Source organism: Ochotona princeps, chromosome 11 (genome assembly GCF_030435755.1).
Source record: "Ochotona princeps isolate mOchPri1 chromosome 11, mOchPri1.hap1, whole genome shotgun sequence".
NCBI classification, from domain to species: Eukaryota; Metazoa; Chordata; class Mammalia; order Lagomorpha; family Ochotonidae; genus Ochotona; species Ochotona princeps.
Window position 1 is genome coordinate 19,992,793 of NC_080842.1, and position 14,998 is coordinate 20,007,790.

Sequence of the window (14,998 nt, forward strand, 5' to 3'; positions counted from 1 at the left end):
GGCTACCACATTGTTTCTCTTAGTGTCGGCACCATTATGCTCACCCCAGCAGCACATGAGGGCTAGCTTTTCTCCACACCCTTAATGACACCGACACATATACATAGAAGCTATCCCAAGGGTGAGGAGATATATCACCTTTAGGTTTGCTCAGCAGAATTTCAGGTCAAGTCATAGGACATTGAACAACAGCCTGGAGCTGAGGTTGAAAAGCACATTCCCTTGGAGCATGAGTGGGAGGCTGCACAGCGTGCCTTGGGGCCTGGAAAACCCACAGAATAGAGATGAGAGGAGATGAAACCCAAGAAGCCCAGGGAGGATCAGATCACAGGGGCCATTACAGGGGACATCACTGACACCTCAGTCCTCAGGGACCAAATACTGGGAGGTTTTTTTCTTTAAAAGAATTCAGTAGGGACTGGTGCTGCAGCCTAGCAGGGAAAGTCACTAACAGTAATAGCACCCCATGCTGGCGCTAGTTCAACTCCCGGCTGCTCCACTTCCTATCCAGCTTCCTACTAATGGCCTTGGAAAGCAGCAGAGAATGACTCAAGCCCTTGGGCTCCAGCAGCTATGTGGGAAACCCAGAAAAAAGCTCCTGGCATCAGCCTGCTCCAGCTCTGGCTGTTGCAAGCCATTTAGGGAGTAAATCAGGGGATGAAAGATCTCTCTCAAAGTCTTTCCCTCTCCCTCTATTAACTCTTTCAAGTAGACAAACAAACGTTCAGTAAAATATATTGACCATCTTGTTCTCAAAAGAATGCCCCCTTCATATTCACTTTGCCTTTTATTATCCTATTTATCTAAGGAGAACTAAAAGATTCAAGATGTACAATATTAATCAGACATATTAACACAAGCTCCTTCCAACTCATGTTGTGGTGTCTATCTAAAGGATAGGGCTATGAGCATTCTCTGATCCTTGTAGAAACCCCATATTAGAACTTTAGATAAAAGTAGGCAATAAAATAATGTTAGCAAGCAATCAGTGAGGACAGCTGCCTCATGAGGGAAATCTTGGTTTCATGCGGTCTTACTCACTTTCCTGGCAATTTTGAGTTTCAGCAAAGTTTAACAACAACTACAGCACAACAAGGTAATCAGATGATTTGAGCCTGCTCAAATCTCGCAGAGCCAGAATCATGTAAGCGAGCCCTGCAACTCAGGAGAAAACAGTCGGTTCCCGTGCTTTGCGCTACAGGAGCTTCTAAGCAGGGGCCAAGAGCAGGCTTTCCCTGCTGGATTTGAACACAATTGTGAGTGATCAGGCTGCCATCAGTTTAAACATAAAATAATGGTGCATCAGATTAGAAACCCAATGGGATATACAGAAATCCTTTCACATTATTCACTGCGTGGGGCTGTTTCCTTCTGTTTTAAAAAATAAACCAAGCCTCAATCGTGTATGATTTTTGCTGGCCACTGTGAGTGAGGGGAAGGAAGGACAACGGGAGGCAAAGGGCCAGGGGTCAGGAGAAAACGGGCCAGCCTGGGGAACAGGTGGGAGCCTGCTGTGATCCCAGCAGTGCAGCACACCAGCCCGGCCTGGCGGTGACATCAGTCTGCAGCTGTGCACAGCCCTTGGCTCTGGTGACCACCGGCTGTGCTGTGTGCACAACAGCTGGGCTGCAATGATCACTCACGAGTGGCTTTCGCTGGACAGAAGCTGGCCTGCGCACCTCAACTAACATTTCTTTGGCATCAAGACTCAGGAAGGAGGTTTGAGAGGATGTGCAGGTGAAAGCTGGTTAGGTTCTAGCTGCTGTCTGTCTGCTGGAGCATAGTGTGTGTGGGGTGCATGCCAGGGTGATGTCACACAGAGTTCAGGCCCTGAACTTTCCCTGTTCGTGCTGTGGGCTGGCCAGAGATTTACTGTGTCACCTGTGCTTGCCCTCCCCTCTGCCCTCGTCCTCAGTCTCCTCACCCCTGGATGAATCCACAAATCTACTCTCAGCTCATCAGACATCCAACCAAACTAAAGCAGACACCAAGTCTTTCAGAATCTGTAAGAGCAAGGATTATTTTTTTCTTTCCTTTTAACATAAATTTTCTTTTTAAACAATTTTTAATTTTTATTGTGATAATTTTTCATGATACTGTTTTATAGGTATAGGGATTTCCCCCTCCACTTCCCTTCCTCCACCCCCATACTCCCCCATCATTTCCCCTATATTATTACAGTACTACAGTCTTTTAGCAAAAGTCACAAAGCCATTATTCTGCTATTTGAGTGTATATGGCATTGTAGGTATAGGATACAATGGTAGAAGTCTAGTATCCTATGGTCAAGGTCTATTTAACAGCTCCACTGGGGGGAGTCCTTTTATTTGGGAGCAGAGATACTGTGATGTAATTTCACTTCCCAGTGTGCTACTCTCCATTATACAGTTCATCTATGAAAATATCTTTTTTATTTCTTCAGTGACACATTAATCATTCAATAGAATGCTATTTCACTTCATGGCATTTTTTATTTCTTTTTTTCTTCCTGTTGATTTTGTTTTGTGGCTTTTCATTTAAGGGGATGTATAGTAACTGTGTAATGGAAACTGTCATATCCAGATGTGAGAATACAATGCAGTATGCATCTATACTTCCAGATCAAAGATGGACTCCCAATGAAACTGTTCACTATATCTTAGCAATAGGATGCTGGACTCTCTGCCATTGTCCATGTCCGCAATGATGGACATAAGTGTTTATGAAGAACTTTACTAAAGTAATAATATAGGGGAACTCAGTGGTGGGGAGGGGTCTTGGGGAGGGGGTAAGGGAAATCCCAGGGCCTAAGGAACTGTATCATAAAATGATAATAATTTCAAAAGTAAAAAAAAAGAATATATGTATTCACGCCTATATATCTGTTTTTTTTTTATTTTTGTTGTTGTTGTTTTATATGAGTGTAAAAGCAGGGATTCTTCACACAGGGAGAGGCCCAAGTATGCTGAAGAACTTATCACAAAACGCACAATCCACACCCTAACTACAGACCAAAGCGACCTTCTGTCCCTGCTGGCCTAATCATTCCATTACTTGATTTTAAACGACATAGTGTATATCATACACGTACTTATGAATTACAAAAGTATCTCAAGTAATCCAAGTAATTCTATATCTTGAAATAGAAATACACTTTTAGAACTTCAAAAAAAAGTTTACAAAATCACCTCTAAAATGTAGTCAAGTCACAGATGAACAATCGGTATTTGCATGGTGAAGTACAACAGCCCTCGAGTTATCCCCAAGGCAGATGGCAGAACAAGCACAGCTCTGGTACCTGTCCTTCTCAAATAATTATTCAAATGATACCTAGCAAAGGCTCACTGTCACAGTCAAGTACAATCTGCGGGATGCGTCCCAGGCCCTGTGCAGGGTCCCTGGGGAGCAGCCAAGCAGCCATTACTTCATTAGTCCTCTGCAGCCTCGGAGGGGGAGGGTATTAATTTATTATTTCCATCTCAGAGAACTCATTTCCCTTTGTTGACTGCTAAACACACTGCTTACAGAGGAAAACATTACAACTGCCATGATCTAAAATCGTCCATCTTCTTCGTTCCCATTCTTTTGAAATAACACAGAGCTTCCTTCATGTTTGCATCTGTGCAGCTTGCGGCCCTCTGACACAACTGCATGTAATTTAACGCCGAGGAATGCAAACAAACATCTGCCTAGAACAGAGCCAGAATCCTCTGGTACAGAGCTCAGCCACACCATTGACCTATTACAGGATTTGAGCAAACTAAGCTCGCTAAGCCTGTTTTCCCTCGTTTTGAAGAAGGAAGCATTAGAGCCTTCCCCTACAGGAGTCACTCAAAGGGCACACACACACACACACACACACACACAGCATCTGGAGCTGCACCCACCCGAGCAGGTGCATGGTGGGGGGGCGGGAACATGACTGTTACTCTCATCAGATTTCCAACAGCCCATAGATTCAAAGGTGTTTCAAAGACACGCACGGATTTCCATAACTGCTCATCTAGTGTTCAGGCAAGATAAACATCACCTCCTATTGTTCACCACAATATAGGCAGTAGGATTTTTCTTGTTTCCGGGAAGTTAACCAAAAAAATCTGTCTGGAAGTATAAAAATGAATAGGAGAAATAAAGCTGGGAGGGAGGGACACATGCGAAGTCAGGAAATTTCTTAAGGTGCCACAGAAGAGATTGTGAGATCAAGAAAAGACAGGCAGGAAAATAAGGTGACTCTACTCCCCAGTTGCACATACCCTCCTAGAGGCTTCAGTGGAGAGCCAGCCTTCTCCCGGTCCCTGGCTCTGCACCGTCCATAAGGGAAATGACCTGCTTGCATCCAGCTCTGCTTGCATGCTCTGGGTCCCTCCCTCCACCTCTGTCTGGGCCCCCCAAGCCAGCCCTACGCTCCTGGTTGTGGACTTCTTCACTGCCTATTCAACAGAGCAGGCAATCAATACATTTCTAATGGCAACTGTAATGTTATCTTCATTCTGCCCTCACTACCAGAACCATGAATGGAGACAACATTCTAAGGTAGCAGTGTGATCATGCCATAATCTTCTATTAGGCGAAATTTCCTCATGCCATGGTTTTAGGGCATGTGACTGTGTTGGCGAATATTGGTTTGTTTTTTTTTTTAAGATTTATTTTTTTAATTTTTATTACAAAGTCAGATATACTGAAAGGAGGAGAGATAGAGAGGAAGTGGAGCTGCCGGGATTAGAACCAGCGCCATATGGGATCAAGGCGAGGACCTTAGCCACTAGGCCACACTGCCGAGCCCAGTGTTGGCGAATCTTGTAAAGCAGGGTCTAATCTCTTAAGCCTGGAGGCAGCAATGGAGTGGGGCAAAAGTTAAGATGTCACTTGGGCGGCTCCTGTTGCATATCACAGTGCCTGGGTCAAGTTCCTGGCTCTGTTCCTGCTGCCAGCTTCCAGCTAATATGTACCCTGGGAGACAGCAGGACAGGGCAGGTGAGGCCCTGCAACCCACATGGAACACTCAGGTTGGATTCCTGATGCCTGGATCTTACCTAGACCAAGCTTGGCTGTTCTAGGCATTGGCGGAGCAAACCAGGAGATGGGAGAGATCTATTAACTATAAATGAAAAATACATTTAAACTTTAAAAAAAATATAAAATTAGAGGTGATAAAAGCATCAAAGAGTAATCAGGAAGCAATTTTTTTTCCAAAAACTAGTATGTGGAAAAATAGTAGTCTATAGGAGACAGACAAAAAATGTGGGACCTTGGCTAACCCCCAGATCGGCATTTCCCATATGCTGGGCTTCCGTGAACTGAGGTATGGATAAACACAAGAGTACTTCAGGAAGCTCGTGAGAAAATGGCACTGAAAGACAACTCCCATTTTCCACGAACAGTTTGAAATACCCACATGCCACTTGCCCTGCCAACTTTGTTTGGCGACATTGAAGAGAAGTAGAATTTTCATGCACAGCAAATATTCACACACTGGCTGTTGCACGACCACTACTCCTAAGAACTTGAGAAGTCTGGCCAACATGTGAGAAACAAGGTTCTTTTTGGAAATTTCAAACTCATGGCTAGAAATAGACCTCTGCGTGCCCTTGGGCATCATTTCAGTGAAACCTATATGAGCCAATTTCAGCTTCCCACTAAACTTAACATACTTGAAAGATTTCTTAAAAATGTTTGCACTACTGAATCAATTCTCCCATGAGTCATTCCATCCTTTTAAAAAAATTTAGTGCATACTTTATGCAAAGGCACAACTGGAACTGGAATGCAAGTCTCCTGAGCTGCACAGCAGAGATGGCCAGACAAGATCTCAATTTAAAATGTGCAAGAGGGGACCAGCATGATGGCTCAACTGGCTCAATTTCCACCTTGCAAGCACAAGGATCCATATTGGTTCCAGTTCATGTCCCAGCTGTTCTACTTCCCATCCAGCTCCCTGTTTGGGGCCTGAGAAGGCAGAGGATGATGGCCCAAGACCTTGGGACCCTGCACTCACATGAGAGACCAGGAAGAAGCTCCTGACTCCTAGCTTCAGATTGGATCAGCTCTGGCCATTATGGCCATATAGGGCGTGGACCAGCAGATGTAAGACCTTTCTCTCTGTAAATCTCTCGTAAACCTGATCTGACTTTCCAATAAAAAATAATAAACCTTTTAAAATGCACAAGAGAGAATTCTCTTTCTCTCTCTCTCACACACACACACACACACACTGGATTGACATTTGCTGGATTTGGGGCTTAACTTTTGTAAACCAGACGTGTAAAAAACATGATTTTTCCCCGCCTACAAAGGCAAGTTGCAATATTGTTTTATCCACAGACGGCACGATAATCTGACCCAGCCAGCCTATCTTCGACCTTGGGACACACAGGCACCAGCTAGGCTTCCTTCAAGTCTTGAGCTTCTCCCAGCCCTTTCTCCCACCACTAAGAAAAGTGTGCCAAGGCACTGCTGGTGTCCAGGTCATCCACTGGCCCATGCCAGGCTGCAAAGCAGATGTTCTCCTCCTCATAGCAGCTCACATTCCCGGGACAATGAAAACACTTAGGAAGAAAAATGAATCAGATACAAAGCAGGGTTGAATGATGGACATGATCTAAGACTCAGGCCTGAGAAAAAAAGCTAGATTTTAAAGAAATCACCTCTCAAAGTAAGATATTTACCGCTAATAAAAACCTGATTTAGGGACCCATAGTTGTGGTTTATTAAGCTTAGCCTCCACTTGCAGCACCAGCATGCCATAAGGACCTGGGTTCAAGTCCTGGCTGCTGCACTTTCAATTCAACTTCGTGTCAATGGCCTGGGAAAGCCAAAGAGGATGGCTCAAATCCTTAGGCCCTTGCATTCATGCGGGAGACCCAAATGAAGCTCCTGGTTACAGGCTTCAAACCAGGCCAGGCCATCGTGGCCATCGTGGCCATCGTGGCCATCGTGGCCATCGTGGTCACTTGTGGAGTGAAATAGGAACAAAAGGTCTCTCTCTCCTTCTCCCTATAACTTTGCCTTTCAAATAAAAATAAGCAAAATCTTTTTTTTTTTTTAAAGATGATTTTTAGTTAGTTCCTGTTTTACCTCTCCTCCTTGATGGATCCTTTTTAGGGTGCAGGGGTCAAAACTTTTGCTGAAAAGTATGCGCAGCATTTGGAAGCTGCTCTACAAGAATGGACTCAGATTGGCTGCAGCTATTTGATGTTACTCTTCCTGCATCCACTTGATGCTTACAGTTTACAGGAAAGAAACAACATTCTGGAGAGCTAACCTCATAACCGTTGTGGTCGCAGGGACATCTGCTGGGGTCCGTGTGATGGATGTGGGAGACAGGAAGGTGTAAAGAGTATTGTTCCATTGCTGGCAGGGCCGCAAGGAACCTCCTGCTGTGCAGCAGGGCTCCAGCAGGAATATCTCTAGATCACCTGAATGCAGCTCTGCCTCCCTTTGCATGGAAACCAGACCTTCCTACTGGGTTTCCTGTGATCTGTCTGGGCATTGTCTGCCCCTGCGAACGTATAGTATCTATGCGAGCTTGGAAACTGATATTGCTTTTAGCAATAAGGTTTTTACCAATTGCTGTCACAGCTGTCTTCATTGGCAATATGCTAACCAAGGGTGTTCCATCCCCAGGTGGTGGGAACCTGTTTAGAGCCTTTCCTCTCCCATTGACCCTATGCTAATCGGGCCCGGCGGCGTGGCCTAGCGGCTGAAGTCCTCACCTTGAAAGCCCTGGGATCCCATGTGGGTGCCGGTTCTAATCCCGGCAGCTCCACTTCCCATCCAGCTCCCTGCTTGTGGCCTGGGAGGGCAGTCGAGGACGGCCCAAGGCATTGGGACACTGCACCCGCGTGGGAGACCTGGAAGAGGTTCCAGGTTCCCGGCTTCGGATCGGCACACACTGGCCCGTTGTGGCTCACTTGGGGAGTGAATCATCGGACGGAAGATCTTCCTCTCTGTCTCTCCTCCTCTGTGTATATCTGGCTGTAATAAAATGAATAAATCTTTAAAAAAAATGACCATATGCTAATCAAGGGTGCTAACTCTCCAAAGGTAGAGGAAATCCATTCTTTCCCTCTTTCTTTGATCTTTGGGTCCTGCCTCCGGACACATTCCTCCCTCAGCTGATCCAAGAGGAATGTGTTACTGATTGAGCTTGCCTTAGGTGAAACAAACGGCAGAATTATCCTTAGAAACACCCACTTGATCATGACATAAAAAGTCTGAGCCAGAGTTTGACGGATTCTGTATAAACAAAGCGGACGGCATGATTGCTGAGTCCACTATCATCATGGAATTCTAGTGGTCCGTCTCTTTCTTTATCCTCTCTTTGCACCTCATCCATGCACCCTTCGCGAGTTCCAAACCTCGGCCGGAGCTGGACTCTGGCAGACATCCACATCAGAATCACCTGCATGATCACTACAGGTGTGGAGTCCCTGGCTTCTCCCTAAGCCAAATGAATTACAACGCTGGGCATGAGAACCGGGAATACACGTGCTCACTCTATCTTATCACACAGTGAAGTTTGGGAACCACTGTTTTAGTCAAAAGTTCTTAAGTTAGAAATAATAATCGATTACAAGTTGAGATTCTGGAATTAAGACAAGAAATAGGACAAGGAATACTGTTCAACGTGTTTTCACAGACACCACTGGTAATATTTTGCACCTCTGTAGAGGAAAAATATGGCTTTTTACTTAAACAATATAGCCAGGAAAAGTCCAAATTTAGGACAGTCATAGATAAGGACGGGTCAAGTTTCAGGGAATCATCAATTTCATATTGAATCAACTTAGTGTTTTTTTAAAAAATAAACCTTGGCTTTAATTATATTAATAGGCCTTTTGTGTTACAGCCTACTTTTAAAAAGTCACTTCCGGGATTCTGCAATTCAAAAGTAACTTAAATGCACAGCTTTAAAATTACTTTAAATATGTATCCTTGTCAAGCAAGAGCTCCAGACAAAATCAGAACAGTGAAATAACACATTCCACAGGGTGTGAGGCAGTCTGAAGCTCACGGGCACTGGCTAAGTGTGGCTTAGATAGTGTGTGCTGCCTTCAACAACATACTATTTTTGGCAGGTTACTTTTTTTCTTAGTAGATAAGACACACTTTAACAATACTGCAATTCTTAAACTTGATCTGAAGAAAAATATTCCAGCTATCAATGCAAATGATTTTTCAAATGATTTATTTCAAATGATTTTCTAGCATTTAAAAAAGTTCCATCAAGCTGTCCTTAGTTAGCAAGTTTGTTAGTCTGGTCATCTTGGAGTCTTGTTCAAGCTCTTTGTGTTCTAGCTTTTTGAACTCAGGAAAATTACTTAACCTGAGTCTCAATTTCTTTTTCTTTTTATAACATGGAAATGACCAAGCACAGATCATTGCACCTTACGAATGCACAGGCACCAGTAAATGCTACTGCTAAACTCATAACTTTTACTCTCCAAGGGCAAGATCAGCCGATCCTTTACATGATAATTATGTAAATGCCAGAAATCTTGAGAGAACTGAGGGTAAGATCCCCACTGTTTCATAAAATATGAACAATGAAGACTAATGTATGAAAAAGACGTGAATTCTCTACTAATTCTAAATGGCTAAAAGATAATGCTAAAATACAAAATGCTTTCATTATTTTAGATGGATAAAAAGAAAGCGATCCCAAGGATTAAAGCAACAGGAAGGGCCGGAATTGGGGCACAATCCGATGAGTCCCCGTGGCTCTGTTTCCAATCAAGCTCCCTGCTAACACATCTGGGAAAGCAGCTGAGGACGGGCTGAGTACTCGGGCCCTTGCCACTTCGATCAGAGCCGGTTTCAGCCTGGCCCAGCACATTGCAGGCATCTGGGAGTAAATCAGTGGAGGGAAGACCGACCGACTGATAAATTGTTCTCTCCATCTGTCCCCCTCTGCTTAGCCCCTGCACCCCAAACTTGCCAACCCCACTCTTTCAAATTAAAAAAATCTTAAAAAACAAAGAAAACAGGAATCCCAAGGGTTCACAATCCTGTCTGTTACACCTGCTTCTTTCTCAATGTGACTCTAAAAAGTTAGACTGACACATCTACCCCCGCCTCAGGAGTCAACTGTTTGCTTTGGAGATAGACCATTAAGTTAAGCGTCATCTCTTTCAAAGGCTGCCACTTTCATGACCTGGAATTGTCAGGCATAACAAAATGTTTCCAAGAGAATCAAAGTCAACGTCAAAACAGAAATTTTATTTTTAAACAAATTGCAGAAAAACATTTGTTCAAAGTTGAATATTTACATGTTACTAAGAGAAAACAACTGTTACAAACCTACCAGAATCAGCCATAAAAATCACTCACTCAGTGAGTCTAAGCAGCTGTAAATGGCAGAGCCACAAAGACAAAGGTGATACCGGCCTTGCCCTTGAAATGACTGTAGCTCTAGATAGCAAGAGGCCTGCAGACACATGACTGCATCAGTGTGTACAAAGAGTCCTGAAGGACAGGAAAGACTACACCATTAATTTACTTGTGAGATTTAGATGAAAAGCAACTGAAGACCCTATCTTTCGGAACGTAAAAAGTAAGAAAATGAGAATGCATTTGACAGGCAAAAAGAGAAGCATAGTGAAGAAATTAGAAAACAGTTTTGGCAGAGAGGACAACATCTGCAGAAAATCCAGGAGAGGTCTGAATGAATCCAGAGCGAGGGTCTAGAAGGAGGAGAAACTATGATGAAATGAGAGCACCCAGATACCTCGTGGGACTCCACCAAGGTTCAGTCACCAAAGGTGGGTTTGAGTGTCTGGACTTATTTCCAAAGCCAAAATAAAATCATTTATGTTTGTTCAAAATGTCTAGTGGAGGATATGGGTCAGATTTATGAACACGATGGTCCTAGGAACACACAGAGAGGAACAGGGCTGCAGGTAAGGTGATGTGCTGGGCTGTCTTCGCGCTGTCTTGCAGGTGAGAAAGTGTGGGAATTCGCTCACAGCAAGAGCAGCCAGAATGCTGAGAAGGCACAGATCTGACATTGGAGAGCCAAATTGGTATGCAGGTGGAGCAAAGTGGTAAAAAGGGCTATGCTATCAGTTAGCTGGTGTGGTCAGAGAACACCAGTGTCACTGACTTGGAGGAGCAGGTCTGAATGCAGACACACTGCAGGAGCGCTCAGCATGCGAGGGGTGGAGCACTTAGGAAGGAAGAGTACCTCACCCGGGGAAACACCTGCGAGCTTAGGAGGTATGGAGAACAGATAAGAAACAACTAGCGATGACTCTACCTAAAGTTGGGTGAAACTATTATGTCCACTCCCAGAGCCATGAACCAGGACCGTAACAGACTATGAAGCAATAAGGAAATGTGCTTAGACTGCTACCTTAATAAGACTGCAGGATATGCACAACAATGTGGGTGAGTCATAGAAACTTCATGCTGTGGGAAAGGCGGCAGCCACCACCAAGCTCCTGCCTCTTGAAGGGGCTTTCGGAAGTTTACGGGGGCAGACTTTGTGATGTAGCATGCAAACCTGACACCTGCCACACTGACATCCAATATGGCTGCCAGTTCTTGCCCCAGCCGCTCCATGCATGATCCAACTTTGCAATGATGGCCTGGGAAAAGCAGCAGACAGCCCAGGTGTTTGGGCCTCTGCCACGCACATGGATAGTCTGATGAGGCTCCTGGCTTTGGAACTGGCCATTGTGGTCATCTGGGGAGTGAAACCAGCGAATGGAAAGTCTTGCTCTCTTTCTGTAACCCCATCAAAATAAGTCTTTAAAAAAATAGTTTGTTAAGAAATTGGAAGGAATCTTTTTTGGTGCAAAAAAAAATTTTAAAACCTATGCAGATTTTTTTCTGTAATATGCACTTTCCATGAACTTTTTGAAAACTTCCTGAATATTTCCATTGATACAGAATTCTAGATTAGACAAAACCTGTGGTGACAAAAACCAGATCCCACTTTCATGGGAAAGTGCATGAAAGAATGTTCTGGTGTCATAAAGGTACAGGCTATAACAGTGTGTTCACTTGCCAAAATCAATGAACTTATAAGCTTGCCACAATATGTAAATTATACCTTGGTTAAAAAGGAAATGAAGAGGCCAAAGTTGTGGAAGACACATAAACTAAAACAAGGAATTATACAACTATAAAGGGTTTCATCAGAGTGGCAGAGCTATGGGCTCGTTCCTACTCACTTTTCACATGTTGTTCCTAAAAAAGCTGGAAAACTCTCAGTGGTTCAAGACTTTACTATGACATTACAGACACAGCAAATACATCCACAGGAAGTCATCAGGGGATCACTGGAGAAGGGGACTTCATGGTTTTGTCAAAGCAGCTGCCCAAGATTTTGATGAAGAGTTTTGACAATGCAAATGTGAGCCAGGGAAGGCAGCAGGCATGGCTCAGCTAGCAGAACCAACCGGGCAGGATGCAGCCCAGCCAGGTCGTCCCTATCCAGCAGCAGAGGACAAGTGTCAGGGGAGAAATGAGCCAATGGAGAAGCAGTCAATGGCGGCTGCAGTTGGAGGTGATTAGATTCTAAAGGTCAAAAGCACAGGCTCTACTTGGGCTTTGGTGCTTCTGGTTTGATGACTTGTCCCTAATTCTCAGCCATTTTTAGTTGGGGAACCTTGTCTTCACCAGGAAGGTAAAGAAAACTTACACGCCAGGAGGTGACATCATGACTGCCCACAGTCTGGGATGTTCTGATGCTGCTGCTGGTGGCAACTCTTCCAGCCACCTGCGCTGCCTGCAACACTTAATACTCTGTGCTAGCTGCTTCACACGGGCCCCATGTGTGATCCTCAGAGCCACCTGGGGGGCAGACTGCTACTCCTGCTGCTACACAGAACAAAAATGAGATGGAAGACATGCAACGTAATTTCCTGCAGGTCCCCAGCTCTCCAGGGTCTGAAGTCAGACACCGTGACAACCCCACGCTAACCACTTCGTCTGACTGCCTCAAACTTTAAAACTAAATTTCACATGTTCCTGTGTAAGCCTGTCTTTTTCCATCTTGGCTCGTGCTAACATGAATAGCCCAACTGGCGGTAGTGAGAACATTCTTCCCAGATTATTTCATCTGAAGCATTGGAGCATTTCTCTTCTCGTCCCTGAAAAACCAAGCCACACTCCCTCTCCAAAATGCATTCCCTGACAGCCAGGTTCTGGGGGCTGGAGGGGTCAGGCCAGGCCGCACACACTCCTGGCATGCTGACAGCCTCAGATAAAGCACACCAAGGCAGGTCCTCCTATCACAGATGGAAAGGTGAGAGTGGATACAGACCGCTACACTTTCCCCTGACACCCTATGTGACCAACTGGATGTGCCGGATGACTGGGCCCAAACTGTGATCCCTTATTAGTGTAATCCACCTAAAGGTGACAGGAGGATCCCCCATTCACACCTGGTGAATGAGCACAGTGTTGCAGCCCCACTTGGGTTTGTTCTGCGTGAGGAGCTGAAATGTGAAACAGCAGGAAGGCTGTCTCCATCTCCAGGGGACCATAACGGACTCCGAGGCACAGAGAAGGATCTGTGTCCGGATATGCCAGCTGCACACCCACTGCATTGCTGGAGGCATAGCACAATGCAAACCAAGTTAGTTCTCTGGGTCATCCAAAGGCCACAGGCAGTCAAGTGTCAGGGCATAAAGCTTTCAAAGGCTCCAAGAGCTGGGCTCTTTTAGTTGTGGTCTCCTTGAACTGTCTGCCTAGATTTCACAAGTCTTTGGGTTTTTGTCTGCCTTCAAATTATTTGCCCATGAAGGGGTCTTCATTTCTACGGCCTGGCATCTGGTCAGGGCATACCCTTTGGCTGGCCAGCCAGGGGTTTGGTCTCTGGGAGGCAAAAAGCAAGAAGTCCTGCCCTCTCGTTTACTCCCTGCCCTTTGCCTTTCACCTTGGGCATGGCGCTCAGGTGCAGCAAATCAAATGGGCAAGGTTGAAACACTCTTTGTTCAAAGAAAAAAGAGTAGTTTCTAGAAGGGGATGAACACAAGTTAGTTTCCTGACTGGCACTTGTGCAAGGCTTACACACACACCCACTTCCCATGCAGCCTCCTCAGCGACCAGTGAGGAAGGCAGCCTTTGACCAACAACCCCGCATATGGCTGAAGTCAATTCCCAGGCAGAGGAGCCTGGGTCAGATAGAGGAGCTGGGGACAGCCAGTTCCCACCAACACAACAGTTGAGATACAAAAGGCACTAGTGGCTTTGATCCAGAGACCTTGAACCCTTCCAAGGAGACATACCAACTACACTGGCAGCACTGTTGGAGTGACGGCCACAGTCACAAGGCCCCCTGGGGATCTGGGCCCTTATCTGCCATCAGACCCGTCTTAACTTCACCATTAGCCTAGATGATTTCTTGGGCTGCATGGTCACCGCTCACAAGGCAGCCCTTGGAAGTGTCCCATAGTCACTGGTAGCAGACAGGGCACTTTCTTAGCACTCTTCAGTAAGTGGTTCAGAAACACACACATACACACACACACACACACACACACACACACACACACACATATGGTGCGAATTTTTAACTGGAACCGAGGCCATTGACAAAAAACTTTCCATCCCTCTTGTTGGGAAGACTAATGTTTTCATCATCAGAACCTCTTGGCTGAGCTGAGATCAGGGCCACGAATTCTGTGAACTTGAGGTCAAGCGGCCAAGGCTGAAGTGAGTGTATGTGCTGAAACCACGGGGCGGGAGCCTGGGAGCTTGCAGCCGCCAGCCCACACCTCCGGCTGCCCTGCAGACTGAGGAACCAACCTTCAGTTCACCCCACCCACCCCGCCCCAAGAAACAGAACACAAAACGCTTACCGAGTTCTCCCCGGAGGTTCACGAGTTCTTGGGATAGGGTTTTGTGTTGTTTCAGGGCTTCCTCTCGCTGCGGAAAACACACATCGGGTTACTGCCTGTTTTCAACAGGGCTCCTTTCAGCCAGGTACACGTTTGTTATCAGCAGGAAAGCAAGGCCCACAATGGAGAAGCCAAAACCTGAATCACACAGGCTAACTGTGTTGTTAAAAAAC

At 45.4% G+C, this 14,998-nt stretch overlaps 1 protein-coding gene across 5 annotated transcripts in view; it reads right to left on the bottom strand.

Moving 5' to 3' along the window:
- Nucleotides 1-14,998, bottom strand: part of MTUS1 (microtubule associated scaffold protein 1) — a 152,055-nt gene that overhangs the window by 12,014 nt on the left and 125,043 nt on the right. For all 5 annotated transcript variants that reach the window (XR_009246265.1, XR_009246266.1, XM_004597821.4 and 2 more), the window contains one exon: nucleotides 14,787-14,853. Coding sequence is in view for 3 of the 5 variants with exons in the window: in XM_004597821.4 (XP_004597878.2) it covers nucleotides 14,787-14,853 (67 nt within the window). In the remaining 2 variants the exon portion in view is untranslated. The remainder of the gene's footprint in view (nucleotides 1-14,786; nucleotides 14,854-14,998) is intronic.